The 24,911-nt window shown below is 42.3% G+C and overlaps 1 protein-coding gene across 1 annotated transcript in view; it reads left to right on the top strand.

The window, feature by feature from the left end:
* HCN1 (hyperpolarization activated cyclic nucleotide gated potassium channel 1) overlaps positions 1–24,911 on the top strand; it is a 311,415-nt gene that overhangs the window by 27,553 nt on the left and 258,951 nt on the right. Inside the window, exon 2 of the mRNA XM_059723553.1 lies at positions 1,634–2,057. Within this exon, the coding sequence (XP_059579536.1) occupies positions 1,634–2,057 (424 nt within the window). The remainder of the gene's footprint in view (positions 1–1,633; positions 2,058–24,911) is intronic.

Below are 24,911 nucleotides of genomic sequence, written 5' to 3' on the forward strand. Positions count from 1 at the left end.
TTGGGGGACTCCACAGGAAAGGTCCCGAGGGGACGATGAGTACTTTTTCATCACCACTCTCTGAGATTTCCCTGCTAGGACGTAATAGAACTATATAGAGCTGTCCCAAAAACACACACCAAGTCTTATGAACACTTTATCAGCAGTTCATGGTTGACTCAACTTAAGGCTGCTGAAAGGTCTAGTAAGATAAGCAAGGCACAATTTCCCCTGTCAATCTCTGGGCAAAGATCATCAACCAGGGCCACGAGTGCAGTCATTGAATCATAGAAAATTATGACCAACCCCCTGCTTGAGGCAGCACTATCCCTATCCAAACTATCCAACACAAGTCCTTGTAATGGTCCATTTTCTATAGTTTTACACATCAGTTTAAAGATTCTTTGTCTGCTCTTTCTAAGGATAACAGAGCCTAATCTCTCTTAGACTTTTCATGAAGTACAGATTCTTAAAATCTGGACCTTCCTGGCCATTCTACTGTGAACTCCACTTTTGTCTTTCAGTTTAATGGTTTATCAAGTTAGTTGCATGATTTTATATTCTGCACCTATATAAATATTGAAGTACTACACCTATCTTAAAGTAATCTGTAATATTAGTTATTATTTCAGGATGACTTTACAATATGTCCAAAGGGTGGCTTTAGAATAAGTCCATAATGATGTCTTACATCCATTTGTAGCACGATCATTTGTTTAGTATACACTCCATATAGTTTAGTGTAACCCACATTCAATAAATTAAACCAATTTTGTTGCCCTTGAGAAAATTTTTGGGTTTCAGCTTGCATTGAATATCAAACATCCAAAAGGCTTGTGCTAATAAAATTTGATTCTTAACCATTAGGTTGACCTAAAAGTAACTCATGTGAATTGCTTTATATCTCACTCATTAGGGATTCCTACCATTCTTTACCAAGTTCTGGCCCCTTAACTCACAAATCTACATTATCTTGAAGGGAGGGGTGTAAGTGTGTATGCTCCATTTTGTTTCAGGGTGTACATAATTTTATTCTAATGATGGAACAATTACTTGCACTTAGCAAGTTTATCTGCTAAGATAACATTTGAGAGCCAAGAAAGAAATTCATAGGCTGTGATTGACACCAGGTATGAGTATTACTTACGTAACAACACTGATAGATTTTGACAGGGGGGCTGGGGAAATCTAATAAGTGCCACATATTAACTTTCAGATATGCCATGGAGTGATAAACTAATTCTGTGTCACAATCTTGCATTTATCCCAGATGTCAATCATTAGTGAGAAGAACTAGAAAAATCATGTAATGTTTATAATTTTTGTCGTCTTTAATGTTTATATATGTGTCATGTCATATAATTTATATGTGAAACATAGCATTATTAAAATAAATTAAACTTTCAGACCTAGCTATCCACCTATATGTGGATATAAGAATGTAGTCCTTATTTAAGTAAAACTACCACTGATTTTACTGCATTATTGTTGACTGATTTATGTAATGATAGAAGAGCATTTGGATGATTTGCAGACAGATCTGAAGACAAGTAATTTGCCCCAAAGAGCTTCAAATTTAAGCAGGAAATATGAAATTGTTTGGTTATATATTTAGAACATATTGACAATTCTGATTCTTTTTTTTCCCTTTTAGGTTTTACTGGGACTTAATAATGCTTATAATGATGGTTGGCAATCTTGTCATCATACCAGTTGGAATCACGTTCTTTACAGAGCAAACAACAACACCATGGATTATTTTCAATGTGGCATCAGACACTGTTTTTCTATTGGACTTGATCATGAATTTTAGAACTGGGACTGTCAATGAAGACAGCTCTGAAATAATACTGGACCCTAAGATCATTAAGATGAATTATTTAAAAAGTTGGTTTGTAGTTGACTTCATTTCATCAATACCAGTGGATTATATCTTTCTTATTGTAGAAAAAGGAATGGATTCAGAGGTTTACAAGACAGCTAGAGCACTTCGTATTGTGAGATTTACAAAAATTCTCAGCTTGTTACGTTTATTGCGGCTTTCAAGATTAATTAGATACATCCACCAGTGGGAAGAGGTAAGACATATATGTGTATACATTTTTCATTTATTTAGATTTTATTCCTTTATTAAAACTTTCTAATGAGCTATGGATAAACCAGGTATGTACAACGTTATGAAATTCTCTAACTGGAAAGAGGTAGCTAAACTGTATGTTCAGCTTTTTATATGTAGGTGCTACCTGAAATACCTTATTTTATGAGAAAGAAGCCCAAATATTACCATTCTTTGTTTAGTAGAAAATGGCATAGAATAAATACATAGACAGAACTATCTGTGTGAGAGCAGGAGCTCAGGGTGAGAATCTGTTGTAAAATCCTGTCTAGCAAGACTGTTTTATTACCACTACCCTCGCTTGTTCCCAATATTTCATGGCTTGACACCTATGCAAATGATCAAGAGTTTGTGGCTATACCTTGTGTGCGCGCAAGCAGAAAAAAATAATGCTAAGTGTTTTTTAACTTGCTTTTGTGTTACAGTAACAAAGGAAATAATTTCCAATCTTGTAGATCTCTTAGAAGACAAAGGTGATTGTACATGTCCTGAATATACTGATTGATGATCTTAAGGATGGGAGTTGCAACAATTTTAAAATCACTCCTACCCAGTTCTGAAAAGCAATATTTGGGGGGATAACTGCAGAAATATAAATACTTGGGCTGTGCAAAGCTTTGGTCCCTGATTCGATTTTGTGGAGATTTGTCCCGATTTGGTGGTTGAATCTCTGAATCCTGAATCAAATCAGGAGACCCTTCAATCTCTCTGAATCAAAATGGAACCCTCCAAACTGATTCAGAAAGATTCAGCAATATGGACATAGACACAGCTTTAAATGTGTGTTTTGTTTTTGGTTTTATTTTTTTTTCTACATACCTCAGGGTACCAGGCACCTGGTGAATGCTGCAGTGGTGGGGTGGATGGAGCATCCCACAGGAGCATGCGGGACTTCCCAGCGCACTTGGCAGTAGACCTGGAAGTGGACCAGGGAGTGTGCTTGGGGGCCCCCCGTGCCCACTTGGCTCAGTGAATGGTACCTGGGTCTGGGGAGGCACCCAGGATCCTTCTGAGGCTGATCGCTGAGCTGGAGGGTGCAGGGGAACCCCCCAATGTGCTCCCAGGCAGACCTAGAAGTGCACCAGAATAACTTCCGGCTCACTTCTGCATTCACTGCCAAGCATGCAGGGGGGCCCCCTGTGCTGCTGTGGGATGCTCCATCCCCCCCAGCATCGCAGCATTCACAAACCATGCCTGGTACCATGAAGTATGTAGAAAAAACATTTAAAGCTGTGTCTATGGCCGAATTGCTGATTCTCTGAATCAGCATCACATCTTCAGATTCAGCCAAATCAAATCAGGGACGGTGATCCTAATCAACGAATCGAATCAGTGTCTCTGATTGGGGCCAAATCCAAATCCGAATTGAATATGGCCTGTTTCACACGCCCCTATTTAAATACCCATGATCTAGCCAGGTGAGGGCAATGAAGGAAGGGCCTCACCTCTCTCTGTTCTCTTCATTTCATCATCTGTCCTCTTCTTGCTTCTGGTCCATACTTGAGAGGACAAAAGGGCAGACCCCACCACTGAGGCTGCTCCTTTGGGGGCTCACATGCCAGCAACCAAAGCCATTTATTCCAGCAGCCTCTCCCTTCTCTGGGAGCATGTGTTGGAGCCAAAGGCATGAGCTGGGGTGAAAAACACAATTCTGGCTCTATGTCTGCCTGCCAACAGCAGGGCACACTGACCAGAGTATGAGGTGGGTCAGCACAGAGGCTGCTGGGGGTGTGCGGGAAGGCAGTAGCAGCTATAGTCCCCAGGGCTAGGGACAGAAGTTACACATAAACTGGTTTAAGTGATCAGGAACTAGTTTAAACCTATAACAAAACAGAAGTTCAGTGCACTAAAATCCCTTTCAAAATGGCTGAAACTAGTTTAAAATAAACCTAGATGGATGTAGTATCAGACTTAACTGACTTAGATCAAACTGGTATATATTCATTTATTCTATGAATTCAGTATATTCATTTATTCTATGAATAAACTGGTATATAGAATTTCTGTCCCAGATCCCCTCCTGATTTAACTTTATTATGGGCTTCCCTGCTTCTGGGAGCTGGGGCAGTCACCTGGCCATGCCCCATCCCAGGCCAGCTCTGGACCCCCAGCCAGGTTGTGCCTGGCACAGCGGGGGTGGGTATAGCTGGCAATAGGGGCTATTTTACCTGCAACTTCCTCCTCAATCAGCCTACCAGCTGAAGAGGGGACATAGTCAGGTTATCACCTTGGTTCCCAGCTGTGGGGAAGCTCTCAGTGGGGGCTTTACTCCCCCCACACCCAAGCCAGGATTTGGGGTGATCACCTAGCCATGCCCCCTCCTCAGCTGGCAGGTCAACTGAGGAGGAAGTTGAGGGGACAAACAGCTCCCACTGTGAGCTTCCCCCTGTGCACCTGGCACAACCTGGATTGCCCCAGCTTCTGGCTGCCGGAAAGCCCGTAGTGGGGGCTTTACTTCCCCTGCCCAACTCAAGAGTTGAGGCGATCACCTGGCCATGCCCCCTCTGTGCCTGGCAGGCCAGCTGAGGAGGGAGTGGGAGGATGGAAAATTGACTTCCACTGTGGGCTTCTTCCTGCCTCCCCCTTGTGCCCAGAACAGCCTGGATAGGGGTCCACAGCCGGGGGGGACATTTTTCCCTTTCTCCCACTTCCTCCTTAGCTGGCCAAGGTAGGGGCATAGACAGGTGATTGTCCTGGCTCCAGCTCTGTGTGCAAGGGGTGTGGGTGATGAGGGAGAAATGCCCCACTGGGGGCTGCCCCCTTTCCCCATTTCTCCTGCTCCAGGAAGTCCCTAGCTGGGGGTCTGGTGCTGGGTGCAGACGGGGTTCCTCCCACACCCTCTCTGCACCTGGCCCAGACTGAGGAGGGGGCATGGATAGTGGAACCAGCTCTGGGCATGGGAAAGGGAGATGCACCTGGATGGGGGTTTCTCCCTTCTTCCCTTCCCCAGTGCTGGGGAGACCCTGGCTGGTGGTCCAGTGTAGGGAGTTCTCCCTTCACTCCCTCCTTACCTGGCTGGAGGGGCATGGCTGGGAGAATTGCCTATCTCCTGGCTCTCTGCAGTTGCTGGTAGTCTTGGAGTCATATTCTAGTGCCCTCTGGCTCCTGGTATGGGCTACTTCAGGGGTTTGGCTGCCTTTCAGGTTTGAAAAGTGAGTGTTAGTTCACTTTCTTATCAGTTCAATCTAGGCAGTTTACAGAAACCTACAAAGATTGAATTGATTCAGCCTTGTGCTTTTTCACTGTCATGTACCACTAGGGTAGCTGGGGCAGGAGTAAGACACAAGATGAGGCTAGGAGAGTATTTACCTTCTCACACAGTGGCTGAATGTGGCGCTCTTTAAGAGATTTCATGGCACCTCAGGGTGCCATAAGGAGCAACATTGTGGATCATTTTCAACTATTTCACTTTGGTTTAGGCAGCTTCAGTTAATCATTTGCCATGAAATGCTACAAAGTATGGTACTAAAAAATCAAATAACTCTCAGATCACATATGAACAAGCAGGTTTAAATCAAAGGTAATAAAAGTGGGATCTTGAATCCAATAGAAATGCAAGATTGAAAAGTACCTCCTAAGTCACTGAGTTCAGTCATTTGATATCACAGGCAACCACATAATGATCCTTTTCATTAAATACAAAATAGAAGTACCTGGTTATTAGAGGCAGACAAGGTTCTTTGAGTTGTTAGAGGATCTTTTTTGTTTATGAGAGGTGCACTGATAAAAGGAAAATTGACACTATCAGCTATCACTTAGCTAAGACCTGGGGCTAGGGCAGGCTCTGCCCAGCTGGGGTGGAGCATGGGATGGAACCATGAGTAGCTCATCTGGGGGCCACGGGGGGAAGGGGCAACTCCCACCGCTGTGTGCACCACTGAGGGAAGCTTGGCGGGGGGTGTTTGCCCCCCAGATATGTGCGTGGCATGAGAGCGGGCTGCTGCTGCAGGCTGGGGCTGGAGGGTTTGGGCCCGGGTGCACTTGGGGCAGGTGGAGGTGGTGCTGGGAGGGGGGGAGCCACAGTGAATTATGTGGTGGCCACAGCCCACTCCATAGCCCCACCTCCCAGCACTGCCACCACCCATCCCAAGTGCAGCTCCAGCCCAACACCACACTGGGAAGAGTCCGGCGTTGCCTCCAGCCCCAGCCTGCAGCAGCAGCCTACCCTTATCCCACGCACAGGTCCAGGGAGCACCCCCCCCAATTCTTCCCCAGGGGTGCACACAGCTGCAGGAACCCCCCTCCCCCACACCTCCACTCCCCACAGACCAGCTGCTCATGGCTCCATTCTGTACTCTGCTCTGGCTGGAAAGTGCTTGTCTCAGCTCCAGTTCCCCTCCTCCCTCACCTCAGTGGCCCCCATCTGACCCCCCTGCCAGACCTCCCCCTCCCCCCTCCCCAAACAGACTCACCAGCCAGATGCTGATCTCCAAGCGGCTGGAGCGTCAATTGGATCAGTATTGGTTGATATGACTTATTAATAATGGGCCATCAGTATTGGCCAAAAAAATCTGTATCGGAGCACCCCTACTGGTTATTGTATTCAGGAACATTTCTTCTTCCAAAGTATTTCTCATCACTATTGTGGCCAAAAAAATAAAAAAGACAAGGAGACCAGGAAAACAAAGCCCAACCAGAGATGAATAGGTGGTCTATTTCACATACAGCAGAGCCCACTAAAAACCAGCAGGTTAAAAAAGCTTTCTAGGACTGCTAAATCATAACTTCGGCCTTTACTCTTGAAGGATCAGAATCGCTTGTAGATTGACTTTTTTGTGTTTTGTTGGCTTGTGAACCATTTAAACCCATATCTTAAGTATTTATGGGATACCAATAATCATGGTATCTGAAAATCTTTAGGAAGATGGAAAAATCCATCATAAGGCTATACACATTTATTTTAAAAAAAGGAGGGGAAGAAGTATAATGACCTTAAAAACATACAGATATGCTAAAAAAATGGATTATATTTAAAAGTTGTTTGTAGCATTGATGAATATGAGAATAAAATTCATCTAATAAAAATATCATCCTTTTAACTTTGCTAAAACACCAGAGTATTTTGGGTTTTCGTATCTGGCTTTCATTGTCCTGTAATAGCATTTTAAATTTAGCAATGATTTAGTCGGTGTTCTTCACGATAATCTGAATTGCGGCAGAATTAGAGATAATTTACATTAGGTCATGGTAATAGTTTAACAAAAATAATGTACATGTAGGATGTGTACATGTAGTATTGATCTATTTTGTACTAAGTGCATAAACGAGTAAACACTTATTAACCAATATGTTTATGAAACACTCTTGGATCCTGGTCCTCTGTATTTAATTCAAAAGACTTGATATTTTTTGTATAAGGGGTGACGTGAGATTTTTAATTTAATGCAGAAACATTTTAAATACTGCATATTTAGATCAAGAATAGTGAATTCTATGCCAAAAATATCAGGACCATCACCAAATTAATTTCTCATAAACTGGAAACAAAATACATCCAGGAAAAACATAATAGACAAATTTATATAATACAGCTCTCTCTCCACTGAGAGATTTTTATGGCCTAAGCTAAAATAAAAGTTGAAATTATTTGGGTTATACTCAGAGCCTTAAGAGAATAACAGCTATTTTTATTTAACGTTTTTCATACATTGTTTATTTATTTTCTCTTTATTTATTTTCACGCCATTTAATTTAGTACCAAGCTGCTTATAGTCACATACAACAACACTGAGGTAGTAAAGTTTGTACTCCTTAAGTCTTCCATTTAAACATGAATTATTAGCAGGGCAGACACCTGCAGTCTCAAGGGTAATGCATATGAATTCAAATGAATGTAGTTAATGTCAACCAATGTTAATAGTTCAGCTAAACAAAGGAATGGTATAAATGAGAGAAACATTTAAACATAGATGTTGTAGTAGATATTTTGGCAGGAATTCAGTTGCTATTTCCAAATTGGCATCACCCAGCACTGATTATTTTAGTTCCAGACTATCTAATTTACCATACTGTTACAACCCAAATATCAGTGAATGTGTTACTTAAGGTACAATTTCATAATAGAGTAAAACAAAGTAAAACTATTGAAGGGAAAGAGGGAAAATTATTTTACTTTGGTAAACAGGGTCCATTTTCTCTTATGAATCCACATGGATTTCCAAAATATGCAATATATTGACCAAATTCCTACCTCCATGAATTCGAAGGATCTTCTCATCAGACAGAACATTGCTGCTTAAGTGGCCAATTACAAAAAGTCAATGCCCAAAAATAATAGTAATGGAATAGTTCAGAGGCAAATTGATAGGGTGGAATTTGTTTGTATAAAATATTTATTGAATGTTGAATGCTCAAATTCACAGAAATTAATTTCTGCATAGAATACTTTCAAAAAGAAAATGGAAACAAATTTAACAAAGTACTTTGGATGGGTTCTCCAAATCTATATATGACCAGTAAACTATTCTGGAAAACTATCTGTATTTTTCAAGGGGGGAGAGGGAGGGACAAGATAAATAAGGATTGAGTTTTGCCAAGTTGTTTTTATTACTTTTGTTAAATTTCTATTTTAATGATGGAATTTTCAGTTCCCATTTTGAACAGAGATCATTTTGGCTGTGCATTCAGGTATTTTGGTAATGCAAATTGCTCTTCTAACTACATTATTCTTCAGCAAACTGCTTCTAAACCAGATCTGCAATCAACATTTGAAGTAGTTTTTCTTTAAATTGCAATTTATAATTTTAGAACAAGCATAAATAACCATATACTGATAAATATAGTAGCTGTCCTAGAAATTCACCATAAATCTGTTGTGATGTTGAGATACAGGACAATTTGGGACTTGAGCTACTGGTTGGTTATCTATTTTAAACCTGCTAAAAGGAAAACAAAAAGCAAATGGGGCTAAACTTTACAAAATTCAATTATCAAATTTACCTATAAAATCCCAGTTAAATCAAAACCAAGATAAAGTGAAGCTGAGCTCTCCTTCTTAGTTACCCAAACTTCCTAAGTTTGGTGAGCTAATAGTATTACAGAAACTGGTTCTTACCTATTACTGATCCTCAGCTTTTTCTATGAAGCATTTTTCTGCAACAGCTGAACAAGTCAAAACTTCATAATAGCTTCTAATTTTATTGCTTGTTTCTAATTATCAGTTATTATAGTACGGGTTCTTTAAAGCATGTAAAGATGCACTGAACTTTATTTAAGCAAGTCCCCATGAAGACTGCTCATATGCTTAAAATTAAGCACATATTTAAGTGCTTTGTCAAAAAAGGGACTGTATCAACAACAGCTTTATTATGTACCAGTTACCAGATTTTTATGCAAGTAAAATTTTCCACAAATCGCCACTAGGTGTCCTCTATATGATATTTTGCTTGTTATGAGGTGGAAGACAATCTATATAATATCTCTATACCATGTTGGGATATTGGGTTTCTTTTTATCAAAAGAAATAAATAAATACATTAGTTGTTTGTGCTATCCAGGGAACAGAATGAACCCCTGATCAAGGTAGGATTGTGGCCATCCAAATCCTGGGGCCTTTCATGTGTTGTTGATTCCCCCCCCAAAATGCCTTAAAAAGACAAACTACACCTTTGAATCTGAGTTTTATCTGAGAAGAGATGGCAGGATGGATCAATCTGTAATCTGATACTTGGCATTTGTTTGACAGCATCAAATTTTTTACTGATATCATTGTTCATTTTATGCACCCTTTAAAGTAGTGTCATCCAGTCCTGTAGCTGTACAACCAAGTTTTTTATTCATAAAATTCTACAAAATTAGAGGCAAAACAAGCCTGTTGATTAATCTTGTGCAGCTTCTTGTCAGGACAGGTTTTCTTCTTAAAGTATATTCTCTAGACCTCTGTTTGCCTTTTCTAAGTCGTGTCAACTCATGAAGCAAGGGATAGGCATCCTGGGTAAAGACTCAATAGATTTTTCCTCTTTGAGATTTAAAAGTAGAGAATCCATTTTTCTTAATTCATTTCATTTTCATCATTCACTAGAGACTGTGCCATGGTCATATGTCCCCAGCCTGTTTTAGTGCACATGAGACTTGATCAGATCTTGCTTGGAAAGAGTCTGCAGAAGGAATAGGAGGAGAGCATGTTGAGAAATAATTTTCCTCCTGGCCAACCAATGGCAGGGACAAAGGAGGCTGAATATTTTTTTTTAATGTCATTGATCTCTGAAAAGTCAAAACAGATTAAATATTTTGAAGTTTAGATTTCTAAGTCCTATATTTACTCAGCTAACTGAGCCTATCGGCTGCTGTGAGGAAGACCAAAAAAAAAAAAAAGCATCCACTAATTTTTCTACAATGGGAAAAATTCCTGATTCTGACCACTCATTAGACCCACAACAAGGTAAAAGCACAATGCCTCTGTGGGCACCTCTCCACATGAAATTAATGCTTCTGAATGAACTCCAGTACAGTTCACAATGGAGTTTATTATTCACAGGAGCAGTATTTACATGTGTGCCCAGGACCGCAGAATATTGAGCCACAGCTCCTCAGGGTCAGCCTTCCAGCCCAGAGCTGCTCCACCCTGGCTCACTGTATTGTGAAGAGGCTGGCTGGGGCATGAGCATGCTATAGTGTGGAGCCAGCCAGCAGGCAGCCCCTGCACTGTAGCAGCCTCATGTCTCCACCAGCACTGGTCACCATCTACACATGCATTGCAGCAGAGTAAATAACTCCACCATAGGATAGTACTACTTGCGTCGGGCGGTACTGTCCTACAGCAGAGTTTATTAGTTTACTGTGGCCTGAGAGCACCACAGGGGTAGATGGTGATACTTTACTCTGGAGCTAATTAGTCAACTTCTCAGTAAAACACATGTTTTGATACCCCCTGTGAGAAGTAGGAAGGTGGGATAGTAATAGACTCAAAATTCCTTTTCAAATTACAAAGAATGGGAGAGGTAAAGTAAAATAGACCTGGGAATTCTTTCCTTTGTCAGTTAGGGAGAGGGGAGGTAAGGGCACCTCCTGTTCTGTGCTTGGTGGCATGGGGGAGGGATCCAAAGATTTAACTATAGATATGCTACTGCAAAACTTCTTTAAATTATGCATATGGAAGGGATCTATAATCCCAGACTAGATTCCCTGTGTAAAAAAAAAAAAAAAAAAAAAAAAAAAAAAAAAAAAATCTTGGTACATTGCATTAATAAAGCTACTGTCTGACAGTTAAAACTCATCGCCTGTTCCTCTGGATCAATGAGATGTTCTTTCAGCATATTGAAATATTGAATTGTTTGATTATTTTGACACAAGTAAATCTAAGAACCTTGTTGGTTTATTTGGGAGGGTTATTCGACTTGTATGCAGTTTCCAATTTAAGAGAAACAAACTTGCAGTTTTCCATATTATTGTAATAACAAGTATGAGAGCTGGCTTTAGTAAAGTGTATCGTTAAATGTGCTCATCTAAGAAAATTAGCACTGGTAGTTTGAAGGGTGCATTCAGAAAATTGTTAGTGGTTCTTTTGGCTTCTTTGATTTGGAGGAGTTTTTTCTTCAGCTGCTTAATGTCTAGGTTTAGGTATAAACAAAATTCACTTTCAGCATCTGCATTTGGGTAGAAAGTTGTAATCTTTCTTTTTTGATGTGAACCTGTATATGGTAATCGCCGTCAAATTAGTTTATTCCATATGTGGGCTATAGCAGAAGGCTATTCATTAACCAATAGAAGTGCCCATTCAATCACTTTTGGAAATAATCAGACTCATTTGGTTTGGGTTTGTAAAGCAACCTAATTTAAAAAACAGGGCCCTCAAAAGACTGATTTGGTGCTCACCTCGTCTCAACCATTGTGTGGATGATGGCTTAATTTTAGTGAGTGGTCCAGTGCTTCCTGGAACTTGTAAAAGTTATTCTTCACTTCATATTTAGAAGAGAACATCCCACTCCTTCACTGTACCTAAATTTTAGTACAACTAGCTTTCTCAGTTATGCTTCTGGCAAGGTGTTATGGCAGATGCTAAGCATACTATTAAAATGCATATAAAAGAAAGATTTTCATTAAAAGTTATGCTGTAAACTTAATACATGCTAAATATATACAAACAAAGTTAAATATAAGGTTCTAAATTAAACTGAAAAATTTGTAGCAAGGTAAAAATTAATAATATAAATTAATCAATAATATATTGGGGTCTTGAAACAATTCAAAGTGATACTGTAAATCATAAAATTGCCTTAAATATCATGAGACTTCTAAAATATATAATTTTTAATATAGAGACTCATAGATTTTGATCCTCTTGTGCTAATATTTTTGAGGATTTTTTCCATAAGCATGGAATATTAAAAAATATAGCAATATCCCTGCAAGAGTTAACCAAATAAGAACTGCAATATTGGATCAGACCAAAGTCCATCTAGGCTTGTATCCTAGTAGCTGTGCGGGCCGGGAGCGGTTCGAGGCTTTCGGGGGTGTGCGGCGGGCTGTGGCCAGCAGCCCTGGCACATGGGTCGGGGAATTCGGCACGGCGGACTAGAATTAGGCACGGACGCGTAGAGGTTGATTAAAGATTATTTTACTTACACTGTAGATGGTCGCGGTGCAGGCAGGAAAACTTGCTTGCGTTGCAGTTACAGATAGAAAAGAAGAAGAGTGGACAAGAGTTCTAACCGCGAACTCTGGTCCAAGGCCGGCTGAGAGCTCTAGAACTGCGAGCCCGTCGAATCACCCAGATGAAATAACCTGAGAAGAGCTCTGGATACCACGATGAGAGTCTGAAAGGTGACTCTCCACGAGTGTGCAGGGAAGGGTACGTCGAGGGATCAGGCGGTGACGGGGAGAGGCTAGAGGTTGATCAGGCCCCTATATCCTTCTTAAGGCACACGCTGGGTTCGTTAAGCTCCACAGCATGCTTAGAGTTCTTCACAAGATGTGAAGTCCTCCTTCTCCAACTTGGGCAGAAACCGCTCAAGCCTCTTATACGGCTAGCAAGCCAATCACTAGCCGCCATGTGGGAATAATTTAGAAACAGCCAATAGTGGGACACAAATTTACATACGGGTGGCAGGAACTCCTTTGCACCGGGGTTGTCTCTATGCAACTGAGAATTGCACCGTGCAAAGAAAGCTCCTCGTGGCGGGGTCCTTGCGGAGGGCCGTGATCTCCTTGAGGTCCCTCGCTCCGTGTACAGGCCGGCCCAAGGCACCCTCTAATTCTCGCCCGCCACGTCTTTGATGGTAAATATAATGATGGGAGGCTGCCTTGTGTTTTCCCTGGGCATGGCTACTCGGGACCTCTGTCCCCGCGGTTCTTCCGGACCCCCTGGGGGTCTCCCGATATGGTGGGTGTTCCCCAGACACCCTAGCCTTGTGGGCTATGCGTGGCTCCTACCAGCCCCTAATACCACACCCCAAGCCTTGCAGATGTAATGGACATTGCCCAGTCTGTACGCCCGCTTCCCGGGCCTCCTCTTTACTGTGGCCCACTCTGGGCTCCCTCTCTCGTGCCCAGCCTCTTGCTGGGTCTCTTGTCTGGCCCACTCTGGGCCTCCCCTGCCGGTGTGGTTCCGCTCAGGGACTCTCTAGCGGGCCTCTGGTCCTATGGGCCAACCGCACGGGCACCCTCTCTGACCCTGGCTCACCGCGCTGCTACTCCCTGTCTTCTCGGGGCAACCGCAGCGCCCTGCCTCAGTCTGAGGGGTGTTGCTGCACTAGCCTGCGGCCAGGCTCGCTATGCCCATCTCGGGCTCCTCGATATGGCCCCTCTAGGGCTCCTCAGTAATGGCGCTCCCTCCTCTTTGGGGCTCGCCATGGCCACACTGGGCTACTCAATAATGTACAATGGCGCTCCCCCTCTTTGGGGCTCGCCGTGCCCACTCTGGGCTACTCAATAATACCGCCCCTTTCCTGGGGCCAGGGTCTATGTTCCCCCACACGCAATCCGGGGTCTAGGTCCCCGTCCGCAACCTACGGGTTGCGCCCACGACCCACTGGCCGCGCTCCTCGCCGCCAGTTGCTCACGCACTGGCGTGCGAGCTGCGCCTTCCCTGGCGCTATGAAAATAATGCGCCCTCTTGGCGCTACGGCACCCCACACTCTCTGGGGTCCCTGTGATTGAGGCCTCCTCCAACCCCTACAGCCTCACCCAAGCCTCCGGGTGTAATATACAGAGCCAAATGTAAACTAGAGCCTCCTGGCTATAACACAAACATAAAGCCCCCCTGGTTAAACCATAGCACCCAATCCTCTCAGGGCTATCATGAGCTGTACTTGCCCATCGGGCTTATCCCCGTATCTCGGCTGAAGGAGCTCCTGCCTCCCCGGCTGCTGGCAGAGAACTGCCAGGCTTGCCTCAGCCCTGAGCTTTATAAGGGCCAGGCCCTGCCTCCTACAGGCAGCTGGTTCCCCTCAGTTGCTCCAGCGACCTGCAGCTGTGCTCAATCGGCTCTGCCAGGGTTCTCTCCCTGGCAGTTTCTCCTCTCTAGGAGCAGGCACTAAGGTGCCCTGCGACAGGCGGGAAATAATTCTGCAGTGCCGAAGCACACACAAAATCATACCCTTTGGGTCATGACAGTAGCAAGTAGAGGATTTTTAGACTGCAGGACTCCTTGCAAGAATTCTTGTAGGCTGGATCCAAACCTACTACTGGTGCTGGGGCAAATGGCAGCATGGAGATTAATGGAGCCATACCTTGGACCCCTACCATTGACTCCTCACCAAGGCTCTGTACATTAGATCAGTGTTTCCCAACCAGTATGCCATGGCACGTTAAGTGTGCCGTCAGAAATGAACAGGTGTGCCATGGAATTTTGCCATGCCAATGAGCTACAGTGCAGATGTATGAGGATGGGGTGCCATAGAACAGGTGTGCCATAGAAAATGTTTATTAATGTAGGTGTGCCTTGGGCTAGAAATAGTTGGGAAATACTGCCTTAAATTTTGGCAGTGGGCCCCACTCCTGAATTTCTGGCCCCTATAGGAGCCTTGCAGGCTGGATTAAACTGTTCTGGAGGCTGGACCCAGCTTGTGGCAGTAGTTTTCCACCTCCTGTTTATAGAATGAGTACAAGAAACAGGGCACATGTAGCCCTTCATCCTCTGTAATTCATCCTCTGGGGTTAGATGACCCCAGTGAGGTAATGCATACTTTGGTTCTATGCCTGGGATTAGGCAGAAATTCAGCATTTTCTCTCTCTCTTTTTTTATTTTTTTTGGAATTGGTTTCTACATCTGTTTTCATTTTAACAAAAAATGTATATTTTAAATTAGGTTTTCTGAAGACCCTTTATTTTTTCCTGCATTTAATTTTCCTGCATATTTAGTTGTGACTGGTTAAGAGTGATTACTTCCTCCTGCAATTGATTCATTCAAGGTAACTCAAATGTAGCATCTTCTTTTAGCTAATGCTCTGTTTATGGACTGATCTGAGAGGTGTAAATCTGTGAGTGGGGAAGGGAGAGACTTCATTTGTTTATATTTACACCTTGGTTTACCGATATACTGAAGAAGTGAATTGAATAAGCACTTTAGATATGTGCCCAGGCTTGTTCTTGGTCTCTCAGCTCATTTTTGGTAACTGCTAACCCATGTTTTTGGGTTTTTTAAATTTTAAAGTCATCTTAATAATACTTTTTGTCTGTTTTAAGTAATGCTGAATTCTAACCTACCCGATTCCTTCTAAAGATGGGGGTGTACCAAGGTTAGTAACTTGTATGACAAGTATATTCTGATAATCCACTGGAAAAAATGTGATCTATAAAATTTAATAAATAAAAGCAATAAGACTGCATTACTGAATGATGAAAATTGAGGAACAAACAGTACTGGAAACTTTAAGTCATAAGGGCTTATGGGTAGGGGATTTGGTGTGAACAAATTGAACTTGTCCCTAATGACATGCTGATGAATACATTTCCATTTTTAAATCAAAGCAATCATGTAACAAAGGGAAAAAAGGTAATACCTTAGACATCAAGGTAATCTTAAAGTCTGTTCTGAGTAAAGGTTGTTACTATGGCTAACAGATTTTTACAAATTAAAATATCCTTCTTTTTCTGGCAGAGGACAATGTGTACATGAAATCAGCAGGAAGGCTTTCATTGTAGAAAATTAATGGAGGGATTGCCTCAACTTTTTCAGAAAAGTTTTGAAGTTCTTGGTTGTGGTGTTGAGATGCTATTCAGGAGTATTTGTGCACCAGTGTTTTGTTGGCTCTGTGTGCAACTTTCTGAAGAAGGTTATAGTATGTGACAAAAAGGCATGCTGGTTGGGTTGGAGAGTTGGGGGTTACTTGTTTTCATATGTTTCTGGTGCTTATGCTTCTTTAATGAGCAAGAGGGTAATGTTTTACAATCAGAGTGCTGTCTTAAAAAGGCAAAATGGGCTGAATTAGTCGGATGGGGAATATATGTGATTGCATCAGCCCATTAGAAATAGCTCAGTGGCAGTGAATCTGTGACTTTTCCTCCATGGAAAATGGAAATATTACTGCACAAGAACTAAACAAAAAAGAAAAAGAAAAGAAACTAAGATAATTTTAATGTGATTTTTTTTTTTTCCCCCCAGACTGTCTGTCTCACATTTTTTTATTCTAAATGCATATGGCATTATCCTTTAGGAGAAATACATAATTCAAATCATGTCAAGCCCTGAAAAGAGCAGGCAAAAGTCAATGAAATAATTTGATGGAAATAGTTAAAGTTGTGTTTACAGTTTCTAGCCAAAAATTCCTGCTTTAGTTTTGCTTTTATGTACTCATCCCTGTTCTTTGGCAATCCCTTGCACTCAAAGATGATTGTACTCAATGATTGTCTTATCTGTGTGTCTAGATCGACACTCTACTGCAGCTTGGACATGTTTCCATGTGTGGGGGAGGGGTGTTGTTTTTTTTTCCCCTTGGTCTGTGACATGCTGTTTTTGTCACTCCCACTTTTCCATCTCCTATTGTTGTCATGAGGTTTCAAAGTTGTTGTTTGCCCTTCAAATTCGAGGATGACCATGACGTCACTGGTTGGTTTGGTTTCTGTGAGCGTGTGTGGCTGATCTGGCCAATTTGTGCTTTGAACTGTCTGTCAAGGTTCTTTGGGTAGATGTGATATCTTTTTTAGACCAACTAAATAGTTGGAAAAAGGTTCTTTGCAAGCTTTTGGGGACAAACACCCTTTGTCCGGCATAGGGAGACACTGCTGGTGTTACGTGTTCTCCTTTTTTTCCTTTTTTTAACTATTTAGTTGGTCTAAGAAAAGATACCATATCCACCTAAAGAACCTTGTCTGCCTATGTCCTTAGACCAACATGGCTACAACCAACAACACTTAAACTGTCTGTGGCACACATGCCACTTTGGGTTACTTGATCAACAGCAGATGTGCTGCTATGGCGAGTTTTACACTGTTTGCACTTCTGCGCTGCCTCAGCAGTTCTCCTCCACTCATAGACTGTAGCTCCAGTATGGATGAGGCTTCACCAGGTGGAACAATCATGAGCGAGATCTTCCCAAGATTTCAGGGCAATGTACCAAGGAATCCCTCAAGTCATCCTTGAAACATATTTCTTCTGGCCTCCCTGAGAGTCCTTTCCCTCCTTTTAGCTCTCCACAGAAGATCTTTTTTGGCAGTCACTAATCTGACATCCTGGTGACATGGCCTGCCCATCTTATCTATGATTTCATCAACAGAGTCCAGATGCTTGAAATGACTGCCCATGTGAGAACCTTAGTGTCTGGGACCTTGTCTTGCCATCGTCCTCATCAGTTTCCTTAGACAGCCCATCTGAGAACAGTTCAGCTTCATGGCATCTGTACAGTATCCAGGTTTTGCATGCATACATCAGGATAAGCAATACAATGGCTTTGTAGATCTTCAGTTTTGTTTGTTGACTGATGCCTCTGTGCTCCCACACACCTGTATGTAGTCTGCCAAAGGCCACAATTGCCATGTCAACTCTGGCATTGGTTTCATCATTGATGTGAACTGCATGTGACAATGTACTGCTGAGATAGGTGAACTTGTCCATTACTTGGAGGGTCTGGCCATTCACTGTGATGGTAGGTTTTATGTAAGACTTTCCTGATGCAGGCTGGTGCATCACTTCTGTCTTCTTAGTGTTGATTGTGAGACCAAAGTTGTCACAAACAGAAGAGAAATGGTCCATATTCTGTTTCATGCCAGACTCAGATTTGACATCCAGGGAACAGTCATTAGCAAACAGAAGATCATGAAAAGTCATCTTCTGTAACTTGGTCTTCACCTGTAGTCTCCTTAAATTTGAAGAGCTTGCCATCAGTCCAATATTTGATGTCAATCCCAGTGCCACAGTCTCAAAAGGCATTTGTAAGCATGGCAAAGAACATTATACTGAAGGGGGTTGGGGAAAATACACAGCTCTGCTTGACTCCACTGGTGACTGGGAATGGTTCAGATGATTTGCCATCATCCACAATGCGAGTGAGCATGCCAGCATGGAATTGCTATTGTACAGTCTATTAGTGTGCACTGCACACATTCCAAGCACCGATGGCGAGTGGTGTCATCTTTGACTTTTTTTTTATTGTTTTGTGTAATTTTGAATACTGTAGTGGGATCCGCATCAGCTACAGTATGCTGACCATGGTTAAGGTGAAGCAGACAATGTTTAGGGCACCTTTGTGGCCCCTTCTTTGTACTACAGAGGTAAGCATCGTGTTCCTAAGTAGAGCTGCTCAGTCACCCAGGGTGCTGCTGAATTCTTCTGCTGTTTTTGTCTGTGAATGGCCCTGAGTTGTCTGTGTGCAGGTCTTCAATTACAGCTCCCAGCGTATCCACACCTGCTACTTTGCTGCTCTCCCGTTACCACTGGACTTGAGTGTGTCTATGGGAAATATAGATGATGTTATGGTTTCCGTGTGAGTTGGGTTTCAGTGAGAGAAAGTTGCAGTCACCCTCACTCTTTCATCCAGGTCTGGCTGAATCCAGTGGCACTACGATGTCAAGACATCTGGAGATGTTGATGCAGTAGATGGACATCAGGTCCTACTGCACCCAAACCGATACCGTATGCTGTCCACACAGCTCATCACTCAGGGCAAATTGTAAAGGTTATATTCTAATTCAATAACCAGAGTAAACTGTGACTTTCGCATTTACTATCACTAGCTGATATATCCCGTATCCCTACCTTAATGAGGAACTCAGGTGCTATTACTTTAGTCTCTAAAATTCACGGGTGTCTGCTAGAGGTGGCTTCCAAGGTATGGGAAATATTCAACATTCTCAAGTCTCACTGTGGATCTGGATTACTGGAGCTGGGGACTGTTCATTAGGAGCCTGTTGCTGGAGGACTTTAGTCTTCAGAATGTTAACCATCTGTCCCATTGTCTTGAAACTATGAAACTATGTCTTGTATGCCTCAGTAAAGACATGGATGATTGGCTGAAGGTCTGCTTCTGAGTCAGAACATAATACAGCATTATCAGCATACTGAAGCTCAATGACTGAGGTTGGGGTGGTCTTGGTTTTGGCTTGAAGTTGACTGACGTTAAACAGCTTACCCTCCATTTGGTAGGTTAGCTCCACTCCAGCTAGAAGCTTGTTGATGGTCGGAAGTAGCATCATGGCAACGAATATTGAGAAGAGTGTTGTAGCAATGATGCAGCCTTGCTTAACTCCCATTTTAACCTCAAAGAAATCTGTGAGAGATCCATTACTGAGAACCACCACTCTCATACCATCATGGAGTAGGCAGAGAATGGTGACAATTTTTGGCGGAATCTGTACTTCAGAAGGATCCTCCATGACACTTCTCAGCTGACAGAGTTGAAAGTTTTCAGGAGGTCAAAGAAGGCCATGTAGAGGCTTGTGTTGTTCCCAGCATTTATCCTGTAGCTGGTGAGCTATGAAGATCATGTGAAATTGTGGTTCTTGATGTCCTAAACCCATGCTGAGATTGCTGGAGGAGCTTTTCCACTTACTGAAGTAGAAGGCGATAGTTCAGGAGAGTTCTCACAATGATCTTTCCTGTGGTGGACATCAGGGCAGTCGCTCTGTAGTTTCCACTGTAGTTTCTACTGTTGAAAAGTGTCACAATCATGGTGTCCCTGAGGTCATCTGAGATCTCATCATTCCAGATCCTTAAGATGAGGGCATCTGTGATATGAGCTCCTTCTCCCTGCATCACCCTCCCTGCTTGAAGATTTCCACGGGGATTCCATCCTCTCTGGGTGCCTTGTTGTTCTTCATCTGCTTAATGGCTTCCCTTTACCTCATGAAGTGTTGGAGGGATTCCAAGATAGTCTCTGGGTGTTGCAGGATGGAGTTGAGACTATGTTGTTGATAAGAGTGTTCTCAATAGAGGAGGTCTTCAAAATGCTTCTTCCAATGGTCATTGATGGCTCCTCTTTCCTTTATCAGATTTCCTCCACCCTTAGGTCTCATGGGGTTAGTCCCTGAGTGCTTGAACCATAGATGGCATTGCTGGCACTAAAGACACTGCACATATCATGGATGTCAGCAAGATGATGTTGAATCCCCTTAGCCTTGTCTTCCCACTATATTTTTTTCATATCATAGGTCCTCCTTTGGACCTCTTCTTTGGCTTGCAGTTGGTGTCATTTTTGCGAAGCACAAAAGGCCTCAGAATGGCTCCCAAATGATGGCTGCAGCAGACACAATGCTGACAGAAGATCGACATTGAAGGACTCTAGGACCTAAGCAAGCGAGATATCTCCCACCAGTGCCTCAGTGAAAAACTGATGAATTCCAACCAGCAACAGTGGAAGAATGTCAGCAGCATGTGGGCTGTCCTCAAGGCCACCATCATCAGTGCCTGTGAAGAGACATTTGGATTCTCTATCAGAAAAAATGAGTGGAGTGACTGGAAAATCCAAGAATTGATCAATTGCACTCATCACTACCTTGGACTCAAGAACTGTCTCTCTTCCTGACCTTTTCCATTCCCCCCAAACTCCACATGCTCTTTTTCACGCATACTCTGCCTATCTTTTCCATGCTGGAAAAGCTTAATAAAACTCTTCTTTGTCTCCAAAACAGTACCTTTTGCACCCTCTGGTTGACAGTCTGTAATGAGTTCAATTGCATAGCTGTTTAGCCACAATGCAGTGTCCTTCTATTGACCTCTCAGGAACTGTTAATGTGCGGTAGAGGTTGTATTGCTTCTCTACTGGTTTTGTGTGCTATGATGTTCTCAATATGAATACTACAGAATCAATTGTGCATCAAAATGGGTGCTGGTAGGTGAGGACTTGTAATTTTAGGGACTAAAGTAATAGCACCTGAGTTCCTCATTAAGGTAGGGATACGGGATATATCAGCTAGTGATAGTAAATGTGAAAGTCACAGTTTACTCTGGTTATTGAATTAGAATATAACCTTTACAATTTGCCCTGAGTGATGAGCAACGTGTAGTTATTTTTCCCAAAGAGTAAAGCAAGACTAAACTGTGAGATTTTAAGGTGATGCAAACTGAAAATAATATAACTGTGTATATTTACATATGACTTTTCACCTGAATTGTGTGTGGTCTTATATCTTACTAACCTGAAATTCAGCTCACAATTGAAGAAACTTTCGAATAGACATTTTGGTGGACTCTGTTCTAATTTTATTTGGAATTAATCTGGAGTTTTCAGCATCTTGTGTAGGGGTATACCAATCTGGTAATCTTGAATGTGCTAGAAATCTATATCATGAATGTGGTGTCTGAGCCACTCCTTGGGCTTCCCCACCACTCAGTTTCCACATAGGCTAAATACAGATGTTCAAAAAGCCCAAGGAAGAATCAGTTCTAGTCTCACATGTATTTCTAAGATGTGTAGACAATGAACTGAACTAAAGTTCACAATTCTGATAGCCAAAGAAGGCAGAAGCCTGCACTGGCCCAGGCCAAGAGCCTCCCATAATGCCAGACACTAGCAAAGACTAGTTGAACTTATCTGATCAGCAGCCCATGCCTGATTGGCTGCTGGACACATGCCCCCACCCCCTGCTGTCAGCTGCAAGGAGGGGAAGAGCCAGTAAACAATCTGTCCCCTATCCCACCCCCTCCTAGCCACCCATCTACCAGAGAAGTGGGGGGTAAGGAGGGAATGCATCCTTGGTTTCCCACCTGCAACAGGGGTATGGAAGTGGGGAGGAACCCTGTGAGTGGGCTATTCCCTGACTTCAGCCCAGCAAGCACGCTGGGAAAGCCCCAGTCCTACCCCCTCACTGGCCAGCAGGTAGGTGAGGGGGAACATACCCCTGTCCCAGCACTGGCTTCTCAAGCAGGGGTCTGCATGGGGAGCCCACACAACAAGGGGCTTTTCCCCTATGCACATCCCTGTGAGTTGGTTTGGGAAAGTCCTGGCCAGCAAGTGGGCAGGGTTGGGGTGATCCTACTTCCCAGGCTGCGAAGGGACAAAAGCTCCCCACCACGGGGACTTTCCCTCTCTCTTTACTGTGCAGACCTGGGCTAGAGGGCTCTGGGGGTCCATTCCCCTGCTCCCATCCCACCAAACTGACAGGCCAAAGCAGGAAGTTGGCTAGAGAGCTGAGAAAGCCTCTGCTCTGTGAGAGCTGGGGAGTGAGACCACCCCTTCATCACTGGAGTAGACAGCACAGCCCAAGGCTAGAAAGTATCCTGGGATGCTGAGGAACTGTGAGGTAACTTGAATCAGGAAGGGATTTGGGACAGAAGTTCCATTAACCAGTTTAACCTAAATCAGTAAAGTCTGATACTACATCCATCCAGGAGTATCTTAAACTGGGTTCAGCCATTTTGAAACTGTTACAGATTTAAACCAGTTTCCAGCCACTTAAACTGGATTATATGTATCTTCTGTCTGTAGCTATTCATAGTGATGAGACTGAGCTCTCTGTTATTGTGGTTAAGATGTATCCTCAGGGACTTGGGCAGAAGAGCACTCAATTCCTGGACCTCTGTCTCAGGTATGAGACTGATGACAAGCCATTCAGATTGAAATAGTTTTGGATGTGCTTAGAAGCAGAATTGTAAACACCCAGAGAACTTTAGAATATATCTATATACCATGTACTGGAGTGCCCCTGATTACAAGACTGAGAAACATGGCCCAACTCAACAATTTCCATGCTTGCACATACGAACCTTGTGGAGCTCTTTTGGAGATGCCCATCGCTTCTGTTCTCAAACTTATGTTTTCTCCCACGCTTTGGTGTGGTGGTAGTTAGCGGCCCCAGGGCAGCTTCATTGGCTCATTTCTGGGTTTGGTGCATGTGTCGTTTGGCTAAGATCAAGTGGAGTTGATGCATGGGCATATTTCTTATCAGCAGGTTCAGGAGCAGTAGGGAAGCTCTGAAAACATACTAGGTGGTTCCTAATGAGTTGATACCTCCATGCTGGGTAGCAGGTTGAAGATTGAAACTAGGTTCATGAAATCTTCCTAATTCCATTATTTGATTTAGATCTAAGTGTTTACAATACTTGGATCATTCTATCTGTATTTTCAGTGTAGATTCATATTTTGTGTGGACAATTTTCCCATAGATATTGTACAGTAGTAGCAATGTATTCTGCCAACTGTTCTTTTTGCTGGGTGATTTATGTTTGAAAATGAACATCTTATGGCTTTACATCTCATCCGCACAGAAGCATTTGTTGGGTTTTTTTTTTTTAGCTTTTATCACCTTTATGACATTTTGTATTGATAAGGCACTACAATCATGTATTTTATGTTGAATTTTAGCCATGAATATTCTTAAGTGACTAGCTGGTTATTCAAACAAAAATATACCCCAAAGGTTAATTCTGCAGTATCCTTTCAGTCACCCAGCCTTTTTTTAATTATTGTTTTGTCAGAAGTATCTTGAGAAGATACAAAGCTTATATTATGTGCTTACAGGCAAGAGCTGTGAAATGTCAGAATTAACGCAGAGCATGTTACTGAATTCATTGTTTTGTGTCTTTGATCTAATTTATTTGGTTGAAGATGGAATAGACGGGCTTTAGATGATAATTGATTATTTTATTTACTAACAATTACAAGTCTACTAGCAAGATACACCTGTGTTTTAATTTGCTTTCTTACAGTGAGAAGCAAAAAAAAAAAAAAAGTAATCTTATTTAGTCCCATAAAAAAACTAAAGTTTGCAAATGTATTCATTTAGACAAATAGAGTTTTCAGGTGGAGCATTCTAAATGTGGAATTACAAAATATATAGTTGATATTCAAAACTATCACAGTCCGCTTTGAGTGAAATGTTTAAAGTTTTATGATAATGGCATTACTTCATTAGATTAGTAAAACTAACCATAAAATACATAGTATAGACTCAAGTGTTCATTAAATATTTTAAATTTTCTCATTTTAACTAATAATCATGTGATCTGGGACTAGCAATCTCCCATGGAAAACCTATGGGCACTTAATACATATCTTCCCTTTGGAGATGAGTGGGATTGCCCCATAAATGCCAAGAAACTATAACACTAACTGTGCAGATGTCTCTTAAACCAAGAAGAAATTATGAGGGCATCCATGCAGAATGCAAGGTTTTCTCCTCTGCTTCAAAAGCTCCCATGCCATTGATACTAGGGCTTCCTGAGGAAGCCCTAGTTTTTCTTTTGGTTTTCCATCTCTGTTCTTCCCATTGCTCTTGAGAATTTAGAAGATAAATATTAAGACTTAATGTTGAAAAGAACCAATTGAAATGTTTAATTTACTATGTTGCTTTACCAAAAGGTGAAGTTTCTGGAGCAGGTATTTACATGTTCTGCCCCACCTATGTGTACTTCCCCCATATTTCTAAATCAAAGAGAGCTGATAAGCTTGTGAGGGAAGGGAGGAGAGGAAGACAATAATTCTTTAGTTGAATTATGTTCTCAACC

Source organism: Alligator mississippiensis, chromosome 3, assembly GCF_030867095.1.
Source record: "Alligator mississippiensis isolate rAllMis1 chromosome 3, rAllMis1, whole genome shotgun sequence".
Taxonomy (NCBI): domain Eukaryota; kingdom Metazoa; phylum Chordata; order Crocodylia; family Alligatoridae; genus Alligator; species Alligator mississippiensis.